The 25,432-nt window shown below is 38.6% G+C and overlaps 1 protein-coding gene across 5 annotated transcripts in view; it reads right to left on the bottom strand.

Annotated features, from left to right (window-relative positions):
• GADL1 (glutamate decarboxylase like 1) overlaps window positions 1–25,432 on the bottom strand; it is an 83,479-nt gene that overhangs the window by 33,765 nt on the left and 24,282 nt on the right. For all 5 annotated transcript variants that reach the window (XM_048301406.1, XM_048301426.1, XM_048301430.1 and 2 more), the window contains exons 9-14: window positions 23,230–23,346; window positions 16,368–16,432; window positions 16,039–16,120; window positions 9,041–9,240; window positions 4,825–4,876; window positions 1,700–1,789 (exon numbers count right to left, since the gene is read on the bottom strand). In XM_048301406.1, coding sequence (XP_048157363.1) covers window positions 1,700–1,789; window positions 4,825–4,876; window positions 9,041–9,240; window positions 16,039–16,120; window positions 16,368–16,432; window positions 23,230–23,346 — 606 coding nt within the window. The remainder of the gene's footprint in view (window positions 1–1,699; window positions 1,790–4,824; window positions 4,877–9,040; window positions 9,241–16,038; window positions 16,121–16,367; window positions 16,433–23,229; window positions 23,347–25,432) is intronic.

Below are 25,432 nucleotides of genomic sequence, written 5' to 3'. Positions count from 1 at the left end.
CAGTGTCTAAAATAACACAACTAACCATCATCATTTGTGATTTCCTCCAGGAGAGAAATTTGTGCCATTTCCTAGGGAGCTTTGGTCTGGTTTGTGCTAGATTTTTTTTTCAGGCTTTTGTGGGGAAGAGTGAAATAATTTATGTCTTAGGATTTGGGATTTCTTAGTTTTTCATCAGAGGAGATATAAGAATCAACAACATGTCACCTTGCCCATGAAAAGAGTGGTTGAGATCAGCAGTAGTGGAAGAAATTGTATGCACGCATCTTTCCCTCCAAGTTCTTTTCCACAAACACTGGCTAAGAAATCTGTATTTCCAGCATCAATCTACCTATATTGGTATATAAAATAAAGGCAGGTATCTATTCCCTACACTGACTGGAAGGGCCATAGAGTAACAGAGCATGGAACCAGTAAGTTACACTCCATAAGCCACTCAAATATACGTGCTCAAAGCCATTTGTTGTGCTTCGCCCCTTCCCTCCTCAGTCCCCTCTGTGGCACACATAAATCAAACAGCGACAGTTGCAGCATTATTTCTTCTATGACTTCCCAAATCCTCACTCCTCCATGAGTAGATGAGCTGTTATACAGCTCTGTATACACACAAGCACACACACACACACACACACACACATATATATATACACACACATTCATATATAAGCCATCCACTCTAAGGAGAGGATGGGAAGCCCCAAAAGAAAGGAACATAACTTTGTGAAAGCATGGTAAATGCCAAGCCCTTGCATCCATACTGTGGCTATGCATGGGTCTGTACTACAGAATTATACTTTCAAAAACAATACAGATGGGGTTAAGGAAGATCCTTCTCCTAAAGACACCAGCCTCCAGCAAAACTTGAAAGCAATTCCTGTGAAAGCTGCCGAAAGGAGAGCAGATGTTACAGGAAGCATGTATATAAAGTATATAAGCTTGTTTACATAGTATGCATATGATACACACATCTGTGTTCTAGTTTAAATTTCTAGTAGCAAATTCTATGAAAAAATAAACACAGAACACCAAAGCTCTTCCAAAGATGAGCAAACAATGAATTAAATTCAATTCCTCACAGAATAACTTATTCAGTAAAACATAATACCAAAATATGTAGTGGCTTCTTAATTAAGTCTTAACTAATGACTCCTGACTAGTAAATTCAAAATTTTACTGCTGCTTTTTTTCCAAGATGTTAATGATTTTCTATCAGGATGGCAGAGTTACCAAAACACTCATCAGTGAAGTTTTTCCCACATTATCTTCCCATTGTATTCCTGTTGTCATTTATGTTTAACATCAGAAATATATTGTTAAGCACTTCCTTGCTTGCATTATCATAGATAATCATAGATAATGCAAGCCAAGTTCCAAGGACAGCACTAAGTATATGAAACAGGTAATGAATAATCTGTCTAGACAAGAGATGTGAAAACACTGCTCCTCTCAGTTCTGCCAGCTGCTAACAGCTTGGACAGCAAGCTGAATACTTGTTAATGCTTACACCTCCTATATTAAGAAAATAAATAATTAGCTTTGTCTAAACCAAGAAAAAACTTAAATCTTACCAACATCTATTTAAGGATTAAATCTCCATTCTACTGATAGGTTATAATGGTGAGCAAAGCCAAGGGCTATTTCACATTCTTATCCGGCACACAGATAAATCAGTAAGCCTCAGGTAACATGTCACACTCACCTGGTGTAGCTTCTGCCAAAATTCAGGTCCGTCCTCCATTTTTCTTAAGCTTGGTGGGATGTACCAAAAGCAGATGTTTGCATACTCCGGCTAGACAAGAGAACAAGTGATTGCTTATAAAATGTAATAGATGGGGCAGGGACACATATTATAGCTTTTCAAAGACTCCTGCTTTATTTTTTGGGGGGTGAAGCCTTTGCATTTATTCCCTTTTCTTTAAAGCCTCCTTCTCCGAGTCACCTTTTGTTTCCCTTTTTTTTGAAACTAGAAATAATTTTTCATATAATCCATTTCTCTTCCTGCTGCCAGGGGCTCCTTTTTAATTTCTTCTTCCTATATCCATCTTTAACTCTGTTTTACTCAGTAAAAAACTTTGGCTAGAAAAAGTGTAAGAGAGGCACAGAAAAGTAACTTAACAGAATTCTTATTTGAAGCAACTTTAAAGAATACATTTTCCTTTTAGTGTTTTGAGGTTTTTTAATGGAAATCTCCAATGGTGGCTTTTATACAAACACAAAAACTCAGGTTTTGTGACCATTTAACACTTGCACACCTAGTCTACTGAACAATGCCGATCTCTTTTCATATCATAGAGCGCACTACATAGTGCTAGAGTTAATGCTGAATTTCTCAATTTCCACATTTTATAAGAATCTCAAGACACCTTGCAGGGTATGCACCATATCCTGAATGTATCTTGTCTAATATCTAAGCAGGCTTTTTGAGCAAAGACTGAGACTCCACATCTCTGCTTATCTCCAAGGAAATTTTGCCTTTAAACTCAACAGAGTTAGTTGCAAGACTCTCAGCAAAAATGGCTGTTCACCATGCATTATAAAATAAGGCATTTTGTGCTTATGAGGTTTCTATATCATATATGATTGAGAAAATGTTCCCAGCAAGCCAGTCCAGGGTCCCTATACATTTCCTGCTAATTTGTAACTTTTTTTTTTTTGTTTACCTCTACAGAGAACAGGTAATATGAGGAACAATATGAGGAATAGATGTACCTTCTGATCCCATCCAACACGACCCATAAATCACTAAGTCAATCTTGACCTACACTATTTGCAGCACAGCATTCTTATAGCATCTAGATTATAACATGGATTATGATAATTTGGACTGTGAACTCACATACCCCACTCCTCTCCCACATGCCATCCTCATTAGTACTAGCTGAAAGAAAAAACACTGTTAAAAGGGAGCTTGGTAGCTGAGTCACACCACCTCTTTGCCTCACTCTGGATGTGGCTGTTATTATGATCCCAGGCAGTGTCCTGAATGAGGAGAGCCCACCAGCTGAGACATGTTCTTTCATGAAAGGCCACTGAGAGCTGCTCATATCATTTTCCGCTTCACTTCAAAGAATGCATTAAACACAATTTAATCATCAAGAAGAATATCATTGTCAGCAGGAACTGAGCTGCGAACCTGCCATGTGCTGCCGCTGAATGGAATAAAGATCAGTTCTTAAAATCACATTTCTTTCCCCAAAGAGTGTGCATTGAGTACACACATAAACACAGACCCTGAAAAGGCAGCGCCTTCCCCATAAGCACAAGCACTAGCTCACTGTTACAGGGTTTATTGCAAAACTATTTAAAATCAGATGGCAGGAACAGACAGATGGCATACATTACCATATTGCCATTGCCTTCTTGATTATCTCAGTTTCCTTTCACACATCAAATACATCATCGCCCTCTGAAAATACCATTCATCCCAGAAAACTACCCCCAGCCACGCTTCACACTCTATTTCTGGTTATCTTGTCACAGCTCTTATCCAAGCAGGTAAGCAATTACATCACAGAAGAGTTCAGGATGACTTAAGCACAAGTGGCATTTCCAGGCCATAGAGCAATTCTTGTTACAGGTTTTTCCTCACTGAAGGTATCAGAGGATCATCTTCCTAACTTTTTTGTCTGAAGCCCAACTTTCCTTCAGAAAGGGCTCGCATAGCTGGGCCTCACTGCCTCACAGCAGCCTTTCTTTGAATTGTAATTGCTTATCCCCCCCACACACCTGAAAACTTTCTTAACCCCTTCAACCTCTCAGCTCAACTTCTCAACTCATAGAAGAACTCAGAGAACTCGAGTTCTTTCTCATAGTCCATACTCCATCACTCGCTTCAAAGCCACTTTTAATCCAGGTGTCCCATTCCTGAAGGAACTACACAGCAGCCTCTGCTCTTACCAAGAGTTTTCACATCTACAACAGATCTGGGCTCTCTGCTAAGATCTACAATAACAAGAAATGGACAGCTTTTAACAGACTTGCCACTTTACAAACCCCATCCTGTGCTGCTGGCCTAAAATTCTTCAACTGATCAGCAGTTTTCAAAGCTAAAGAGAAAAGGTTACATTGCGTGAATAGTATAAAATATTTTTCAAATTTTTTATTTTGTCTAGCCTAACCTGGAATGCTCATGGTGGCACTTACTCCACTTCCCATCCTCCTCCATTTACTCTCTTCCTCCTGATCCCACATACCAGCCTGTCTTTCATACAAGTACACTTCCAACAATGCAAAAGTTTTTTATAAAAATCACAGGTCTTTGCAACATCCTCAGACATCAGCCTTATTAACCAAACAGCTGAGGACAGGTGGAAAAACAGGACTGAAGCTCTATTCCCTTCACTCCCTCTCCCCCAAGCAAGATCACCAAACAGGAAATAAGCTGACAGGTTTAGTAAAGACAAGTGAAACACAACTTTTAGGTGGTTTTTAGGAAGATGGGAGTAGAAATAGAATTAGGGAAAAAAATACAGACTTTAGCAATGAAAAGTCCAATTTTAGGATCAAACTATTTTTCCATCCAGCACACAATCTTATCTGTAGGTCTGGCAAGCACTGCTTTTTTACAGCCAGCCTCTGAACTCTCACAGAAAAGTTCTCCATCTACACCCCCTGAGGCAATACAGGACCAGAAGCCAGGAAATTAGGTAGAGTGATGGTAGGGAATACAGAACAGGTTATGTGTGTTCAATCATATCTGTGGATCTCCAAAACATAACTTATTAGATTATATAGTTTAAATATAAATTGATAATTGACTAAGAACAAAATCAAACAATGGACACTTCCTAACAAAAACAACAGTTCAATTCCATTTTCACTTACCTCCAAAAGAAGCTGAAATCCCTCTCTTTTTTTAATTTCCTCCACTAGATATCTGTAATTAAAAAGTCAGGGGTTTAAAGCAAGAACAAAACAATACAAACAGACAACAACAAAACCCAGGATCTTAAACATGTATTTCTTTTCCCTTTTTTTTTTTGCACACTGAGAAAACAACAGAGTTAAACCTCGTTTCCACCTGCTGTGAAAATGCAATAGCCATCAGTTCCTGGAAACAAAAGAAGGCTACAGCAAGCCAAGGAACACTGAGGAGAAGCCAAATTCTGTCCACAGGCACAGATTTTCAGCAGAGCCACATGGCACAAATTGATCCTATTTGCATCAGGTTGTGAGCTTTCCCAATGCAAATTTTCACTGATGTTGCTCTTTACAAATTGATACCTCTATCCCTTGTTCTCAAGTGCTGATACTATGCTGACATGTTATTTCATGGTCACCCTGACACCTCTTGCATTCTGCTATCACCAGGATCTCTTAGGTTATCTGGACATACTTCAAGCTCAACAATTTTCCCAGTACTGCCTACATTCCAAGAGCGCACCTTTCTGTTCAGCCACTGCTTATGTACAACAATCCCTGGATTTCCTATGCTAACAACATATTAAAATGGGAATTTCTTTTCTTTCTCACCTGTCAAGCATGAAAAACCCAGAAGCCTTCAATGGAAAAATGGGTTTGAATCAAAATTTTCATACAAACAACTTCTATTTACAGAATTTTTTTAAAACATGGCCTCAATTTTGCCATGGCACACATCACACAGGAATTCTGAAGCAAAGAGGACATAGATGGGACTTCTGTCTTTCTTCGCCTCCCTTCAAAGCCTTCCAAAGAAAAATTTCAAAGAATTCAATACAGATTCATGCTGCTTTTCCACTCCAACAAAATTTAAGTCTTCTACATGAAGATATTGCTGTCTAACATTAATAAACCCAACACAGTTAAACTGTGCTGTACTGGTTGTGCACAAATCTGTTCTTCTCTTGCATTCACTGTTTGGCATTTTCCTGCCTGAAGCTGCATTACTGGTCATCACACTGGTAATTCTTTTAGTTGAGAAAGAGAAATGTGAAAATAACCTCCCTTGGTCCTATGCACATGCCCGAAACTTGCCTCCGCAGGGACACCCCTAGCACAGTTGCCTCTGCAACACCTTCTCCTCAGCAGACATGCTGCAGAAACAGGCTGGCTGGGGAAGCAATAAACAATACCCTGGATGGCACACATTTTTCAGAACAGCGCCTGGGGAGCTGCTGTGCTGTTTATCATTGCTGTGCCTGTGACTCATTAGCTCCCAGCACACACCCAGCAAAGCCACCGCTGCGGTGCAGGGCCAGTGCCCACAACAAGCAGCTCGGGGAGTGGTGTTCCTCTCACTGGAGCAAGTCAAGGTTCTGGTCGTTTCTGCCATGACCATTCAGATCCTCCTGTGTGCATTTGTTTGTTATCTGGCTGCTAATGCCCACACTGTCATTTAGGTTGAAAGAGAGGAATGATTATCTGTAGGGTAATTATCTTATGTCAAACAAGCTTGCTACTTCTGTCCTGTTTATTAGAAGATACTTCTCTGTGCCGTAAAACCAATATTCAGCAACATCAGCAGGTTATTTATATGACAGTAGCCTTCAATTTATTTTTTTCTTTAATAAATTATGAAAGAGAAACCTATGCATAATCACTTCCTTTTTTTTTTTTTTTTTCATTTTAGGTCTTGAATTTTTAGAGCCATTTCTCAATGCTTAATACCTTTCCCTCTTACCTCCAGTGCCTTTATTTTATATGACCTGGGTGTAAAATCTGACATAGGCTACCTGATGTTGGTCAGGTTCACAACACTGTTAATCATGTTCTTAACTATGCTGCCAATAACCTAAGAAGGCAGCCATTAGAAAATCCATCGCCCATGATTTATCTTGCCAGGACCATTTGATGGCAGTGGAGCAATTTACTTTGTGCATCTTTCCACAGCTGACAGTGAAGTTTTATTATCGTGTCACAGCTGTAGTATGTTAGAAGGGCTCCAGTCCTAGTGAAAACCAAAGTACACAGAGAAATGTCATTTGCTATGATTAAGCCTTGCAGAAAATGAGGGGTGGAGATCTGCCGTGAAAGTAGACATATGTCTGCTAACAGTGGGTGTCAGAAGAGGAAACAGGCAGAAAAACTCCAAAGAAGATGAAGCGTAAAATGCAGAGGTGTTTATATGGTAACTAGAGTTGTATTCTAAAAGCAGTTTACTTCTATTTTCTTTTTAGTGTACTTTATAAAGCAACATCCCTGCATCAAAAATAAGTAGGGGGAAGAAAATAAGCAAAAAATTTCTGAACTAATCAGCTGGATGCTCTACTCCAGGTATTTTAAAAGCAAGCCTTTCCAAATAGATAGCATCACTATGTTCCTGGGACATTTAATACCCTGAAAGAGTGATTCATCTCCAGAACAAGCAGATATTACAGGAATAGCCAATAGGCAAAGTTTGCTGCATCAGAATGCCTGCAATCACCCTGAAAAAAAAAAAAAGAAATCTTGCCCTTAAATTCTACAGTCAGGGGACTAATTCCAGAATTAATCCAAGCCTGTGTTCAGGAGCACTGAAATACTACCCTTGCAATCAAAGTAACATCTAATGTAACAAATGAGGAGAAAGGCTGCACAGCTGAGTAGTTAGTAAACCTGGTACAGTGCCCATGTCCATGCACACTCAAGATGGCAATATGAAGAATCTATTTCATCAGATAATGCCTAAAAATTAAATTTCTTCCTAATGGAAAAACAAACCAAAAACCAGAAGCGACAAGCCAGTCCCTCTTTAGAAGTGTTACCAACTGAATCCTAATGTTAAACACAAATATCGATCCCAGAAAGGTCATTAATCACAACACAGTCAGTCCAATGACCTTGGCCAGTGACCTCGATGAGGCTGAATTCTCCTACTGATAGTGGAAAGAATTACTTACTCTGCACAGACAAAGAACAGTACAACAAAAACAAGGTGAAATTTAACCAGAAGATATTAAAAAACACATAACCAGCCAAAAAAATGAGTAGCATTAAAAAAATAAAATAGAGGAAAAAGTCACAGCTTTTTTGAGTTTTTCTGGTTTTGTTTCTTTCTTTTTATTCCCTTCAAATCCACTCTGGGTTTAGGTCAGGGGTATTTTTATTTTTTCTTTAAGTAACTTCATTACTGTGAGACTATTCTTTTAATTTCCATTGAAGTAAACATTCAATTCTTTTCTACTTGTTACTTCATATAAAAAGTAAAATGTCAATATCAATGATTTTACTTAAGGCAGTGTGTAGGTAGTTTCGTGAAGTTTTCATTGTGCTTTATCTTGTACAAATTCTGAACAAACATTTTACTTAAAGTGAACTTTTTTAATGGGCCATTACCTTATTTCAAAATTATTTCTTCTAAGAGAAGAGAATACCACATGTATGGAAATTTCTTCCCAGAAACCAAGACATCACCATCCCTTTATAAACACCTTTTACCAAGAATTTTGCTGAATTCACTTGTGAAACTCAGACCAAAAACTTAGTGAAAGTGAAGAGGTATGGGGAAGGTCACAAGGAAAAGGTGTTTCTGTCCCTAACAGAACATAGTGTAAGCATTAAGAACTTCAGCAAAATTGTGGAGAAAAACCACTCAGTATGTGAGAACAATATTGCTTTCATACACCTCTACTAGATCATAATATTAACAAAGTGTCCTCATATGAGTTTTCTATGGTCAGTTTTTTGCATTTCCTCATTCATGAGGAATGACATGAACAGGAAAATTTGCTTCTTTCCAGACACAGCTCAGATTCTGGCACATAGGACTTCTTTTACACCAACACCAGAACACGCAGTTGAGCTAAAAGTAGGTGCTTTGGTAAATCTGTCCTATGTCTGGTTCAGATAACATAAATGTTCCACAATACAGACTGATAGCCTAATTTTGATTTCTATGTTTACCAACATCTACACTTATTGCTAAAAACAATAATTACCATTAAATATTGTAGCAAGACACTAATTATTACTGTTATTAGCTCCTCCTATTATACGCAAACAAAAGCCTCCTATTATACGCAAACAAAAGGAGGGAGGGAAAATGTAACAAAGGGGTCTGTTCCAGGATATGGAGTGTCAGCAGTGCCAACATTTCAGCCAATCTAACAGACTAGACATATTCCAAACTGTGAGGCAGTACCTCGCCAAAGCCAGTGCCCTGTTTACTCTCTCCTCAAGGCCTGTTGTTCCCAATGCTTTCCACATAAGCCAGAACTTGAATGCATCCGGACGTCTGCTGCACTGAATGGACTTGTCACCAGTGTCGTAGCTGACATCATAGAACTTGTCCTGCTGGAACAGGTACGCAGCCTCGGCAGAGTAACATTTCTTCAGGAGGCCCTATGAGGAAACACGATAGAGACTTAGATCGATGAGAAGCTCTTTCAAACCTCTTCACAAGCCAAAGCCCTTCTTTTCCTGTCTGTACCAACTGCTCATTTAAAAAGATCTGGATATGCAAGATAATATCCAAAGCTTATGGCGTGGTTTAAGAACCCCAGATGAACCTAAACTCCATGAAGTCAGCACTGACAACACAGAAATTTTATTATTTTCTTCATAATGTCATGGAAGAGCAGCAGGCTGAAGAGGAATTTTGACTCAGATCTCAAGAAACCATGGGAGTGGGTAACACAGAAAGAGTTGCCCCAAAAACGTATATGGATATGAAAGAGAGAAGACAGACACATCTGTGTTCACTGCTCCAGTCTTTAGATCATAGAATCACAGAATATTCTAAGTTGGAAAGGACCCACAAGGATCATCGAGTCCAACCCAAGTGAATGGCCCATACTGGGACTGAACCCACAATCTTGGCATTATAACCACCATAATCAAGAACAACTCCTGAGGAACTTCCTACGTGTTCACAAATGGCTTAATCTGTTCCTGCTTTGATTAGTTGCAGGTAGGGAAGATTTCAGTCCCAAGAAATAGATGTTTAGCCCTTACAACCAAATAGTCACTGTGGATTTAGCATAGGTTGTCTGACTCTTTGAGCAGAAAAACCTCAAGGAGATTAGTACCACCCAATTTTTTTTCCCTTTCACAGTTCAGACAAACATGTTTGAAAATAAACTTAAAAAAAGATACTTTCACATATGATAATCATGATTTCTAAATAAAATTATTTTTATTCAGCAATCTCCAGCCTACAGCTTCTGAGGGGCGACCTGGGCAGAGATGAACAGCAGAAAACAGACAAAGATTAATGAGTAGTGTGGCAAGTTCCAGCAGAGAATGAGGCTGGGAAGCAGAAAGCACAGAGGCTCTTACAGGTTTAAAGGTGCAGAGGAAGAGAAGAGACACAGGACTGGCCATTGGCTGAAGAATGAAATATCAAAATATAGTCTGTAATACTATGAAGTAGAGAGAAGGGCTGGCAGAAAGCAGGCTACAAGAGCAGGGATGGAAATGGCCCTACGAGGGGCGCAGGAGACAGAAAACATAGATCTGTCAGTGCTAAGCAGAAGAGCACAATTCATTTTCCAATTCAATATCACTCTTCAGTTTGAATCAACAAAAAAAGTATTTTGCATTTCACCCTTTTCTCTGCATCTGCTGCAAGTCTGATTTTGAAATGGCACAGAGTCTGATATAACTCTTAATCAAAGTGTCATATTCCCACAACAGAGGTACAGTTCTTGATCTACATTCCAATACCCTACTTATGACTAAAATGGAGTAAAAAGGTCCAGACAAAAGAAAAAAAAGAGAATTAATCGACTGGCATACACAGGATAACTCTGCCTCTTTCCTAGACTTTTCAATTCCCTCCAAAAAAGCAAATCAAATAAAAAAACCCACCTACACACATATTTGTAGATCACAAAAGGAGAGCACCACTACCAAGGGTTCTCCACAACTTCTGTAAGGATTTGACAATCCCATTGTAATATTTTGTTTGATAAAAGTACAGCAAATTTGGTCTGAACTCTTCAGTCACAGGAGCAGCACATTCAGCCTAGTGAAAAGACAGTTTATATGACAGCTTGGGGGAAAAGGAGGGCCAGTGTCTGCTGTCCCTTTGCAGAGTGATAATGTGCAGCTACAGCACAGGGTAGCCACAGCCAGAAAGCCAGAGCTGAATGCAGTGTTTTGTAGCATATAAGATTCTAACACCTACTTTCCAATTTTCTCAAATAAAGAAAGGCAAGAAGATGACACTAGAAACCGCAGAATACTCAAGCACTGGGGCATCCATACTTCAGTTTCTTCATGGCTTGGTTTTCTCTGGCTAGTAGCTGCACAACGAGGAACAGGAGTCATTCTGTCAAGATATTGTGCTCTATTCATTTAGACCTTCATACCTTTACTATTGGGAGAAAAACAAGTTTACTAGACATAGTGTTAAAAAAGAAAAAACAAAAAAGCAAAAAGGCAGCAACATCCCCAAATTTAAGCTAACTGCTTTGTCTCTTACTGACCTAAAATTTTGCACAGTGTATCTGCAGTGAGTGTACAGCAGGGCTGATCAATGTGGCACTATCTCCTGCCTTATCAGAATGCAATGCAGCACAATAGAGGAGGTTGCAGAATAGTAGTTCCCCTCATGCTTTTCATCTGATAAATAGTAACCATTGTTTGTCTCAAGAAACCTGAACGCAGTTAGCAGTATTACAAAAGATTGAGACGTTCACTGAAGATCACAGGACCACTGCAGAGTTACACAGTTTTTAAAAAGTGCTCTAGAGTGAAAATGCAACAAATATTTTGATGTCCCTGATGAACTCAAATTCCTGGGAATGTAGCTCATTTAAAAAAAAAAAAAAAAAGGCAGGTACTGTTCTAGTCTCCTGATGAATCTGAAGGTGGTTTGATGTTGGTTTGATGATCTTTCTTCCATCTACTTATCTTACTAAGAATGCAACGTGCTCAAGAAATCCTGCTGAAGATACTGATAGTATCAATATCCAGATGCAAGTACAGTGACATCCTCCTGCATGTCACTAGAGAAGAGAGGAAAAGAAACAAAAATCATCCTTTGTGAGAAAGAGAGAAATATTCCAGAAGAAAGGTGGAGGAGGAAGAGAAGGGAAGAAAAAAGGAATGGATGACAAAAAAAAGTCATCTCAATTTTCCTAGTCAAATGATGAAAAAGTAGAAGGAAAAAAAAAGGAAATAAATACGCATTAAATACATTTTCTAACTCAACGCTCTCAGTCCAAAGAAGACCCCAACAGTTTTCTACACAGTAACTGAGGTGCTCCATCTGTTCAGAAGAATTGCAAAAGTTTCATTAGAACTTCCCCATTTGACAACTTTGAGATTCTTTCTTCAGCATCTTTTATCTTTCTACCCTTTTTAACGCAAGTGCTCGGCTTTATAGTCAGTCTGTTAAAGTTTAGGAAATGGAAATACTATTTTCATAGAGGCCCCATTCCACTATGAAGTTTCAAAGAGCTTTTGATTTTGATGAAGTCTATGGATAATTTCTGTGTGTTCTAATTAATGGCAAATTGATGAAAATATATTGATACTGAAAGCAAGAGCTCCAGTTTCATAATTCAACATATTTTTCTCAATGAACAGACTTACCTACAGCAAGTCTTCTGATCTCTTTCCATTTTCATTGCTAGTTAAAAGTGAATTTCAATTTCATTAATAAAATATCTTTTTCCCCAAGACAAGCATCTCCCTGATTTGCCTTATCTGTGGCAATAAAGACAATCTTGAAAATTGTCAAAAGCAGTGCAGTGTGTTAGGACACTACAGCAATTCACTTCAAGAGGTGAGAAGGAGCTCTCAGTTGTACTAAACCCAAGCAAAAGCAATGAGAATAGAGCATTTTCTGCAGCTGCCCTGGAAAAGAATCAGGGGCATAAATATCTCTATGATATTTCTAATGATGAGGAAGAGATTACATGTGGATGGCTACCATCATCACCTTAATCAATTATATTCTGTACTAAACTGAGATTTCATTAGCTACATTGAGACTTTATTCTTAACTAATAAGTAAAAATTCTGCTTATTACCCAGAACTGATTCTTAATTACCTAAACTAGTGCTTCACTCTCACGGGTTACAGAACTTTGGCAGTGGTGATAAACAGTAGTTCTCTGTCTATATGTAGATAATATTCATACAGATATGGATGACAGCAAGGACAAATTGGAGTAGCTCTGTGGTTTTAAGGGAGTATGTATAACCCAACACCAATTCCTAGCATTTTAAGAACATATAAGACCAAAACTGATTTCACCAATGTTTTGAGATTATTGGTCCATCTAGCTTTGTGTTTAAACATTCACTGCCACTTATGACTCGGCAATACCAGTGTTTTCTGAGTAAGACTATCTTGTTGGAGAAGTGATGAAAGTTACTCAGGGCATGCCAGTGAAAAAGGAATAGCTGAGCACTTCTTGAGCGCTTTAAGCACTGAAGAACTACAGTCATTGATCTGAGCTTTTACACAGGATTAACCAATCTCTCTTTCCCTTTGGTGAAAATGCTTTTCTCTTCTAATCAAGTCAAACACATTTCACTTTTCTATCTCTACCTTCCCTGGAAATATTCCAACTTTGTTTCACTAAGGCTGGAAGATATACTCTTTTTATTAGCATTTCACTGCAGTTAATCTTTTTTTCTAGTTTTTTTTAAATCTGTACAGAAAAATATTTTATTACAAAGTTTTTCATTCTAACAAGCCAGCTGCAATGTCTTAAATATATGAACACCGCTGAACCCCATTGAAGCAATGAGGCAAAAGAAAAACCCAAACAAAAAAAAAGCTGCTATTTCTTTTGTTAATGGGAAATTACAGTGCTGCCAGTACAGCTGAAATGTGACGACATCTTCTAAAGATTATTTTTCATATGGAAAGTATGAAAGAGAAAAAGAAAAACTGAAGGGGATTAACTTGTTCACTTATAATCAACTAAACCTAATTCTGAAGTATTCCACAGTTTTCAAATGGACCTCAAAGCAAATGGGAAAACAGGCTAACAAGACTTCCTTAATCAGTCTTTCAAAGGGAGATAAGGCAATTCATAAATGGGTCTTAACATTTGTGATTAACATTTTGTTGCTTTGATGTCTTGCAGAATTCAGCACTTCAGAATCTACCTGAGGTCCCTTGAACATTCACTAGCAGAGCAATGTGTTCCAGACTCTTCCAGCTCACATCTCAGCATCCAGTTCCCACTGATGCATCCTAACCACAGTGTGAAGGAATTACGTTCCCATTTAAACGCGTGCTTCATCTTAGCCATAGGTATTTATGTGCTTTAAGAGAAGTGGAACAAGCTCCCAAGTGAGAAACTGATACATGTACTCTTCCCTTCTCTTACTGGTACAAAAATAGCATTTTTAACAGGAAACTGGATTCAGCTGCCTGTTCTGGTATGGAAAGGATCAAAGTGAAGCAACATTTTTCTGTCAAAGTGTCTTAAATATGCATTTGATCTTTTTTTCTTAAGAATTTATATTCCAGCTAGTTAATAAGAAAGTACTCAAATCTGTGTGTGTCTGTTTGCATATAAAGACTTCACTGGCACATACACAGAATGAGTAAGAGCCAATTTTCCAGGAATTAGATGCAGAGTAAAACACCCTTTCTTCCTGATGCAGCAAAATCTGCTTTCCAGAACATCTCACCATAAAACAGGATCTGATGCTATGATCCATGATACTTCTGTTTTCACCCCTCAAAGACCCAGGATTCAGCTCTACAAGTACTTCCAACACAACATTGCCTAGCTGTGGTTTAGAAGTGGAATAGGATCACTCTACCAGACCTTACACTGCAGGGAAGGGGGAATACAAGAAGGTTGCCAGAGCCCTGAAGTTGGAACAGTGTTCATAAAGGGACTCTAAATGCTAGAGCACCTAGAACATTTCAGTCCTCTTCATTTCTTCCCTCTTTCTTCCTGAGAAATTTCCACTATTCAGTCCAAGTAGCCTAATCATTACCTGGGGCAATATCTACATACTGGGCCTAATTAGTCAAAAACACAGCACTGAAATCTTCCCAAGCCTGCAATTAAAACACCATATTAATCTTAGTCAATAGCTTCATTCTGTTTGTTTCTCATCTTGGAATAAAGATAAAGCAATGGATGGTGACCCTGAAATTTAATCCTCTTTAATCCCACAGACTCTAGTCTAAGGAAATGAGGTGGCACACTTCTCCTTGCTGTCCTGCCATGTCTCACCCCTGACTTAGAGCAATTGGCCCCAAGAGAGTGCTCTTTGGTCCTCATCAGTTCTTACTAACAGAAGTTAGTAACAAATTACATGGATAGGTAACCTCAGCAGCTGAATAGAAAATATCAGGTTTTTTGACAGAGATTTATTAAAAGTAATTTCCAAACCATGGCCGCAAGATAGTGATGTAAACCCTAGGGGCTCCATATCTTTGTGATGATCAGTCTTTTACAACCTATGGAGTGTAAGGTAAAACTCACCCCTAATGGTGGACAGTGGGCATAAGTTTTAGCAGCTCTGAGTTTGAAATGAAGCTTGAAATAACTAACCTCTTACTGTTTTGTTTTAAGATAAAAAGAATGTCACAAAGGCACAAGAAGGGATTTTTGCTACATTGCAGAGTCATCTTGAGAGCAGAGCTCTGTTGTTTGCTTGCTATGCCTTTAAATTAGTCATGGCTTTTACGGAAGTCTAAATCACCCTGCTGTTGAGGAAGAACTGGTAGAGTGAGGAGAGAAGGCTCAGCACCTTTACCTGCCTGTGCTGTAACTCCTATCCCTCTCCCACTCTGGTGCTGCTGTACAAGGGGACGTGAAGATGAGCCCTGCCTGCTTTAAACAGTCGCAGCACTGCTGCAGTCCTGATGGATGACAGCTATTCTGAGGGCTTTGATGAGCTCGGTGTTAAAGCGTGCCAGGCCCAGGTGACAACATACTCCATTCTGAATGCAAATCATGTACAGAAGTTAACTAGCAAGGGCATCAGCTGCAAAATTTGACCACTTGTGAGTACAGTGACTTGGATCGTTTTCACCTTGCTCTTATTCACCCTTTATTAATTGATTAAGTGGTGAAATTCACAATAATATAATTCAGCCTTTTTACTGCAGTATAGTAAAACTGACTTTCAGCTATTTTCTAATTATTTCCACTTCCATATTACAGAAATGACAGGCTATTAGAATACAAAAAAAAAGTCAGGAGTACTTACAGAGTTGTCTTTCACCAGAAGAGCACAGCACTGGATTCCTGCCAACAGCATTTTATGGGGATTCCAGGCAACAGAATTAGACCTGCAAAAATCATAAATGGAAAAAGGGAGGTGAAAATTGCATCTGTAATCATGGGTACTTAAGAATAAAACACAATCCAAGCAGACCAATCAGATTTCCTGTACACCCAGTCCCACCACAGGTTCAGAAATTTCTCCAAATAACAGTAATTTCTGTTTTGAAAAATGCAGCACTTATGGAAGCCAACAGGCCACGTAACTTTCACCTCAATTCCTGGTAAGTGAGCCCATGAACTAAATTGACTTACCTGTGGATACCATGAAGAAGTCTGCGATGCTTCCTTGATATCAAAGCTGAGCCACCCCAAGAAGCCTGTTGGAACATTTGTAGAGCCAAGAAAATATTATTTGTAAAAAGTTATTTTGATAATACTTCAACTAGTAATTTCTAAAGATGTCTTATCTCATTTAAAACTTAGTTTACTGCTGTCTTGGGGTGACTTTATGATATGTATCAAATCACTGCCCTATGCCCAGAAATTAATTTTTGTGCCTTTCTATGCCTTTAAACTGAGCCTGAGAGGGGGGACGAAAACTTGAGCAAAACATTTTCAAAGCAGTTTGCAGCTTGTTCAAGGTCACACAGAGATAGAGACTTTTTTTTCAGCTGAGGTAGGAAAGCAGGAGGGAAGGGAAGCACCCGGCTTGCTTTTCTTTCCAGCCAGCTTTCAGCAGTTTTTTTTCTCAGCTCCTTTTCCTCTGGGGAGTTGAAATTTTGTTTTCCTGGGACTGTTTTTTTCCTTTTCTCTCTGCTGGACTGTTTCAACATCAGAATACATTGGGAGGAATTTCCACCGAGGCCTTGGCCCTGGAGGTGGGCCCACCGCCCCATCCCATCTCCAAGGAGGGGGAGAGAGAGATCTACGGAAGGACTCTAAAATTTTCCCAGGTTTCTCTCAGCAGAGCGAGAGGTTTTATTATTTAGCATCATTATCCCTTTTCCTGTGTGTTTGTTAAATAAATAGTTTTTATCTCTTTCACTTTCCTTCGAGGACTTTTTTTTTCCCCAAACCTGGTGGGGGAGGGGTGGTTATAGCCTGCCTTCTCTCAGAGGATATACTTCTACATTTGGCCAAACCGGAACAACTGCATGGTCAGTGGGCTAAATTTTGCCTTTAGTTTCATCTCCTGAAATAAAGATGGCAGCCTGGGGCTATGTCTGAAATAGAAGAGGTGGTGGTCTGCGCCACTACGTGCGCCACAAACCAGAGTGGCCCTTCTGTGTAAGCAAGGGCAATGAACTGAAACGTCCTTGCATAAGCAGACTCATTCCTGATACCAAAGAGTTGCTTCCTTTCCCCCAGCCTTGACCTAAGCAATAACCTAAGCAGAAAGCCCCACTTTGCACATCTTCTTCCTGCTAGACAATTCCTTTCTGAGAAATTCACTGGGGAAAGAGTAGACAGTGATAATCTCTGCCAGTTGCAAAGTCCAGGCTCAGATTGTGCACAGATATGAAAAGCAAAGTCTGTCAGTGAGCAGTAGCAGCACTTATGTTACCAGCAACCCAACTGACCTTAAAATGACTAAGACTCCCTCAGGTCATCTAAGAACTAAGTGTAGGCTCTAAGAATCACTTAGGCCTTTCTCTGTAGTGAGCAGCTCTCCACTGAAACTCCTTATTTAGTTCAATCTACTCTAGACACCCATCACTGGGTGACACCTTTGGCAGATGTGTCTCTCCAGGGACTATAGAAAGTATCCAGGCAACAAGCTTTTATTACACAAGTTTAATTTCTGGACAACCTGAATCAGGGAATGTGATCCTTTCTCATGAGTTCTGCAAGGATCATCAGGTGCTGTGAAACTTTAGTTCTTAAACAACAACGTTTATCCACAGAGGAAAGGTGAGGAGATCATGCAAACACTAGACGTGTCACACAGTGCATTTGAGAAATTACTGATAAATAAATAAATAAAATTATTTTCAATATTCATGCAGGCAGAATGCACTTAAGCAAACTACCTGTGAAGCAAGCAAGGTTCTTTAGAGACACACAGAAGGCATCAGTCCACAAAACATCTGAACTCAGCTTATTTTAAAAAAATATTTGTAAAGAAAAAGAAAATTGCTGATGTAAAGATTCCTGACCTAAGCATAGAAAATATATGCTTGTTTGGTTTTTGTTCTTTTTTTCTTTCCTTGAAATAAAAATACATGATAGCTGATACATGAATTTATCATCAGTATTTGCTTCACGGGCCATATATTAGGAACAAGAGCTGCTATCTCTGTAAGACAGGATGGCAAAGGCTCACAAGGGACATGAAAGGTTATTAACTTGTCTTAAAAAGTCATTCTGATTAATGCCCCAAATTAATGGATCTCATCATATTTGTCATGCTCACAACATCCTTGCTGAGACAAGGGCTGCTGCTCAGGCTACAGGTGGAACCTAAGGTAGGAAATTGTTTGCCTCAAATTTCATAGTAATCCTGCAGAACCATGACTTGTAACCTCGTTTCTCCAGCTAGTCCAAATTTGCCATGTTATGGGATGACAATCTAACTGAACTTTCTATTCAAAGACAAATTTAACTCTTCTCATTCTCTGATTCAATAAAGTCAAAACAGTCACTAACTTACTCCCTGATTTTCAGAATTTATAAACAACCCATTAAAATATAATACATTTTTACAAAATTTGCATCCGAAGATTTGTGTGTTTGAAAAAGCTGACATTTGCACACTGTTTGTGAAAAACAGGACTAGAAAAGCATTTGAGAGGTCATCTCAATGGTGTGCCACCCCCAAAGGCAAGATTAGCCATACTCCTCTCATTTCTCTCAACCACATCTTTTCTAGAGGTTATTAATCAACAAATCAATTAATCCTGTAATTAGCATTAAAGTGAAAAATAAAATGCAGAGAGAGACCAGCAATTGCTGCCTTCACAACACTATTGGCCCTACTTTCTGCCTTTGTTTAAAAAACTGCTACCGGAGACCTAGATGAGAGAAATTAGGTTACTCTCTCCTTGAGCCACAGCAATACAACATGAATTTGTGATCCATGTTTCTTTACTCAATTCAAGGAGCAAGTGCATAGGGAGCCAGGGCTGGCAAAAAAAAACCCCAAAACCAACAAAACAAAATAAACAAACAACCTTCCCAACCACAACAACAACAAAAACCCACAACCCTCAGAAACAAACAAAACAAAAAACAAAACACCATGAATGAGAAGGCACTTAAGAACTGACAGAATCGTTGGCTTTGTCTGGTTTTAAAGTCCTCTCTAATGATGGAAGCTGCACAACTTCACCACCTAATTTGTATGTAACAGGAATAACACATCTTTAATTTAAAGTGTCAGTCCTAAACAATGTTACCTCTTGTCACACCTCCAGCGGCCAGGAGAACAGATTAGTCCTTTTCTTTCAGCAGCACCTTTTAAGGCTTCTGTAGAATATTGTGTACTGTCTATTTGTCTTCTCTAGTTTAAATAACATCAGTGCTTTCCATCTTTCCTCATTGGTCATAATTTCTAGGTATGATTCTGTTTATCTACATTGCTTTCCCATTTTCTAATCTTTCTCCTGTAGGGCCTTCTTGAACTGCATCTTTTTATTTGCACACGATCTAGATAAAGCAGATGGCGTATGAAACAAAAAGAAAGAATCATTTTATGTACCTCCTTTATTCAATTCTGAATGATATTTAACTCTATTTGAAAATATCACTGATTTGTGAACTAGAAAAAGATCTGGGCTTTACAGTAAAGATCTACTTTCTAGCCAACAATCCCCAGCCTGTGTTTGTGCACTTGATTGTTGCAGCTTAGAATTCTATCTTTATTGAACTGTAGCCTAGTTTTTCCTCTTTTTTTCTCCAAATTGTCAAAATCCCTTTGATTTCTAATCCTGTCCTCCCACTCCCTTTTCCAGAAGTCTTAAATCATTTTCAAATTTGTCAGCATATTCTTTTTCATCTAAGTTATTTAATGAAAATACCAGATAATTTCTACCCTAGGATAGACCTTTGTGGAATCCTGCTCAAATTTTTTTCTCCTTTCAGTGACCCACTGGTAACTGCTCTGTGGGTATGGTTTTCCAGCCAGGTTTTCACTCACTACCAGAGCAGCAGCTTGGCACGTTTCTCTGGCTTTCTGATGAGATATTGCAAAGACACAGTAGAGCTGACTGCTTCTCCTCCATCCACAAGACTACAGAAGGAAGGCAGATTTATCAAACTAGGCTGACACACTTTGTTTAAGACAAATCCAGCTGAGAGCAATGCAGGGGAGGTCAAAACAGGACTATTACCAACCCGTGCCACACACAATGTAATTGGTAACAAGGTACAGAAAATTACTGTGTTTGGTATGCAACAAATCACTTACAGCTGAACTATGGGAATCAGTGTTCACTGCATGATTAAGTTAATTACCTAAGCATGGGCTAATAGGTCAAACCTGATTTTCTCTACCGGCCTAATAATAAGAGAAAAAAAAATAGTCAAAGTCAGGACCATCAGGGAAGAAATACTCATACACAGCATTTAAAGCTACATGAAGACAATACATGACATACATAAATGCTGGAGAGCATATTGATGATACAAAACAAGTTATTAAGAAAGGCATCACAGATGAAGGTTGGAATACAGTAAGTAACTGGATTGCTGTAATGTGAACAATATAAGCTTGGCATAGCCTCTGCTCTTAGGCTTGACTGAACAGCTTGGCTGCTAGGACAGTTTGGACCTACTGGTATTATTTTCCTAAAACACTTTCCTTAACTCAGTTTTTCTCTCTGGTTTGTCTTCATGTGAGAGTTTATCTACTATTTCTGTCTTTATTGAAATTTATCTTCCTGAAGCTTACTGAATTTATGTTGACATTGTCCCTTTTGCCCTTTCTAAGAATCACAAGCTTTATCATTTCATATTTAATGGAAAGAGTCTCCCTAAGGCAAACACATCAATTTTTGGGATCAGAAAATATTCTGAAATTAGATGAATTGGTGTAAATCTGGAAGCAACACCACTGACATTCACATAAGATATTCTTAGTAACAGCTCATGGGAGTACTTACAGTAGATAATCTTGATGTCTGTCAATGATACATGAAAATTCCTAAATTAGACAGAACTTTACCTGGGTTTTACTCTTGGTTTTAATTGTACTGTATCTTTTTTCCTTCAAAGTTACAGCAGGCCTAAACACCAGTGCTCACTTGTTGTAACTCAGACTGCATAATGTGTAAATCATTCTACAAGAAGCCAGACCTTTCAGAGGACTGTAGATTTCAAAAATATTACTGCCTATAGTGCTAGGAGGTATGCTTGCTTAAAAAAAAAAAAAAAGTAAAAGAAAAAATTCAACTCTTCTCTGTACTTCTTACAGGCTTTCTGAATGGCACAGACCGAGTCTCACTGTTCCTGCTCACATAAAATTTCAGTAAATCTATTTCTAGTGGTGCTGTGAGAGAAAAAATGTCACACTTAGAATCACAGTCTGCTTGTTTTACCATAGCACAGTTGTATATACACGTGTATATACTTGTATATACACATGCGTGCCTGATGTCACTTCTGTGGAAAGTTTTCAGTCTTTCCCCATATCGTGTTCTCTTATAGATACAGCTAGGAACTTTTAACAAAAAAATAGAGAAACATCCACTCAACCCCTCAGTGAGTGTGAAAGATGAAGAAAATACTGATAGAACTTCTGGGAACCACTGAGAGGCTCATAACATGAATCACATCTTAAGAGAACAATTGTTCTTCCAGACTGCACACCCAAATTGTTACTGGACATCTGTTCTTCTACTGGGAAACAATTAACCTCTGACAACTAAAGTCATTTTAAAACAGAAAATTAACTTAAAGATATTCCTGGATATTTTTACCTTAGTTTAATATGCAGCAAAACTGGAAGAAGAAAGTTAGTTCTTTTCAAAACACTATCAGCTGGCTATGGTTCTGAATATGACCCAGATTTATCCCACTATATTTTAGTTCAGCTACAGGGAGACTACTCACTGTTCTCCTACAGTCACTGGAGATGGCTCCAGCCACATCCATTTGACTCACCCAAGGTCCAACACAGATTCCAACTACATCCCTCTTTCCACCAGCCATACACAGACACACAAGAGAGTTACTAACATGTAACTGGAGTGCTGCACTTCTGCTGAAAATCTGATGAGTCCTTCTCAGCAACACACAGCTGTGAGGAGGCTTGGCAGACATTTTAAATATTAGGCCTAAATTTTGCATTTTTGTCTTCCAGACAACAAGAAAACTCTTTTGACTCACACGTACAGTGACTTTATTTATTAATGCCTGTGAGACATTTATTTGAAACATGCGTCACTGCCTACGTGATCTTCCTTTAGATACTCAACATTAAACAAACACTTCAGAAATTTAGAGCAGGTCTGGAAATATCCATAAGCATCGCTCCAGATTCTCTTATTGCTCCATGACTTTTAATCTAGCAATTCTGCATTTGTGGCATTGCAATTATAAAGAGAATGCAACTTTAGAAAATATGAAGTGGCCTATTTCTAGAAAAATACATTAACTGCTAAGTTTTTCAAGTAATAAAAGGGCACAATTCCAAAAAGATTAACGAAGCGATTTTAACATCCAACCCTAAAATTAAAAAGAAATTAAAAAAAAAAAAAAATCTGAACAGTTTAGGAAAATGTAAGGTGATATACAGGAAAGTTAAATCTGTAAATATGAAACAGAATAATTTATGACTGGTTCAGCCAGAAACATACCTTTATTTTAACCTGTACGAACCTCACACCCCAATTCTCTGTCTTTTCCCCAAAAGGACATGGGGAGAATCAAAACTTACTCTTGAGTATAATCACTCTTGAGGCATTTTTAGGAGATTGCAAGAAGAAATTGATTATAAAATAATTCTGAAATATAACCTGACAAGAACAAAATGGCTTTGGCTGCTTGTCAGAACCAAGTCATTTGCTGATTTGCAGCATATGTAACAGAGTCAAATCAGAACATATTTCTGGTCCCTATGCAAAGAAAAAGAAATATTATTAGAGCCCAACTTCTAAAAAGAAATATCAACAGTCAAAGTAAAATAGCAATTATAAAAAACCAGTGCTAAACAAAACCACACAGTATACAAACTCACATCAACATGAAGCCAGAGGCCATGCTTTTCACAGATATCAGCAATTTTATCCAGAGGATCAAATGCTCCCAGCACAGTTGTGCCTGCTGTAGCACAGACAAGAAATGGTGCTGACCCCTGCAATAGGATTCAAAACAAAAAAAAAAAATTATCCTTTGCACTGCTCATTTCCTTTTTGTATACTTGCAGAGCTAAAGTATAAAAAGATCTAGGAATGTAGGACAAAGATGCGACAATCAACATTTTAGTTTCCCAGCAGAAGGTACTGCATTTAATAGTGCTGAATCTCTTTTTTTTTTAATTAAAAGAAAAGGCACTTTCCATTTCTAGTTAACACCATCCCAGGGCAGACTTCTGCAGCTTCAGACTGTTTTGACAGATGCTAGTTTTGTCAAAATCAAAACATACCAGATATTTGACATCTCTCTTTATACACTGATTTTCATTTCTCAGTCTTCCACATTTCACTACCATATTTGCTGTCATTCTGACTGATAAAATAAAGCTACTAGCTCAGCCAGCAGACTGCCCATGCAAGGAAAGGGCTCATCCCTTTAGAGTTTCCACCTGCACTGTCTCTGCAACACCCCTATTCTCTGCCTGGTGAAGAGGAATCTTCAGCTAGGGAACATGATTTGCCTTCAGCCACATTGGCACGTACCATGACAGGAACAATCACCAACTGATCCCATGCCTGATCCCATGCCTGACCTACAGCTCAGCACTATTCCCTTGCTCCCACTCCTGTCTAGGAAAGAAGAAGGGCTGTAGACAGTAACTGAATGTTAGAAGAGAGACCACTGGAAATCTCAGACAGTGCTAAGGTCAGGCAGGTGGGATAAGGAAAACTTTTGTCAGGTTGTGGTCTCAGACAGCCACTGTCAGCCATCCATCTTTGCTTTCCCTTCGGCTGACAGCAGACCAGTTCATGGACCCTTGCAGACCTGTGTGTCGGCATCTACTTAGGAGCAGAAACTGCAACAAGGAAAAGAATTGGTGAAGTCTGTAACAACTCCATGAAATTGAGGGTATCAGCCCTAGCAATGAGTGTACAGTCTCACTTGCAGGTAAACACATGCTGAAAGGACTGCTCTGCACGGTTCAGCATCTGGCCTACGAAATGACAACACAGTTACTGAAGAGGCACTAAAGTGGTTGTTAAATAGTACAAGCTGGGATCACTGAAGTTCATCATTTGCAGTGAATTAAATCTCTCAGATGATGTAATTGTGTCTACAGAGGTAACTCAGTGTAGCTTTAGTGAAATCAGACATCAGCTGAAAAATCAAACTCCACACAAGTCTTCCACATATCATTACCAAGCTGAAATCTGCTCTCTTTTTTTTTTTTTTTTTCAAAGTGTTGCTACTTTAAGTATCTACAGACAGACAGGACTGATTCACATTTGCACTCTGACAGTTTTTTACAGTGTAGACAACTGTGAGAAAGGTACATAGTTATGATTTATCTGTATTTTAAATTTTCTTTACAAATGGCTAAAGCAGTGAAAAGTAACACTGGAATGAACTTAAATTAATCCCATACATTCACAAAGACTTACGAGCCCTTAATTCACTTCTTGGTCATTTATTCTGAGCTACCACAACAGTCAAACGAACTTACAAATCAGCCTGAAGCTCAAGTACAAAACACTTGCAAGTGAGGCAAAGATGTATCCAATGCATCTATCTTCTGTTAAGTGTTCCCAGCAATTTTCTCCCACAGCTTCATCAAAGTCAAAGGTTCTCAAGCAGCCAGTTGGCAGCACAACTGAATACAGGGACAAGCCACAGATCTCTACAAACTCCAGTAATTGCTACCATTATACTTTTCCCACAAAGAAGGGAACTAAATTTTTATTATTCTTGACAATATAGTTAAAGAAATCTTCCTGCCTAAATTCTCTAAAAAGAGGCCTAAGACTCTTGCTATTCATATTCAGTGATCATTTTGTGCTTCTATCACTAGTAAATACATCCTCTGCTGTCTAGAGTCATTAGAATATTTACTGTAATTCATTGAAGTGTCCTTCTGTAAAAGCTGTAAAGTAGCACTTTATCAAGGACAGGCACACTTACTGAAGCTCTGATGAAATGAAAACCTTCCAATACACCTGTAACTTCCATTAAAATGCAAGTGAAATTGTGTTTCCCTGTAAGCAGAGAATTTTAATATAGAACATTTGCTTTTAAGTTGCAGATTT

The sequence above is a fragment of the Corvus hawaiiensis genome, chromosome 1 (genome assembly GCF_020740725.1).
Source record: "Corvus hawaiiensis isolate bCorHaw1 chromosome 1, bCorHaw1.pri.cur, whole genome shotgun sequence".
In the NCBI taxonomy this organism is placed as follows: Eukaryota; Metazoa; Chordata; class Aves; order Passeriformes; family Corvidae; genus Corvus; species Corvus hawaiiensis.
This window is presented reverse-complemented; position numbering and strand designations above follow the sequence as displayed.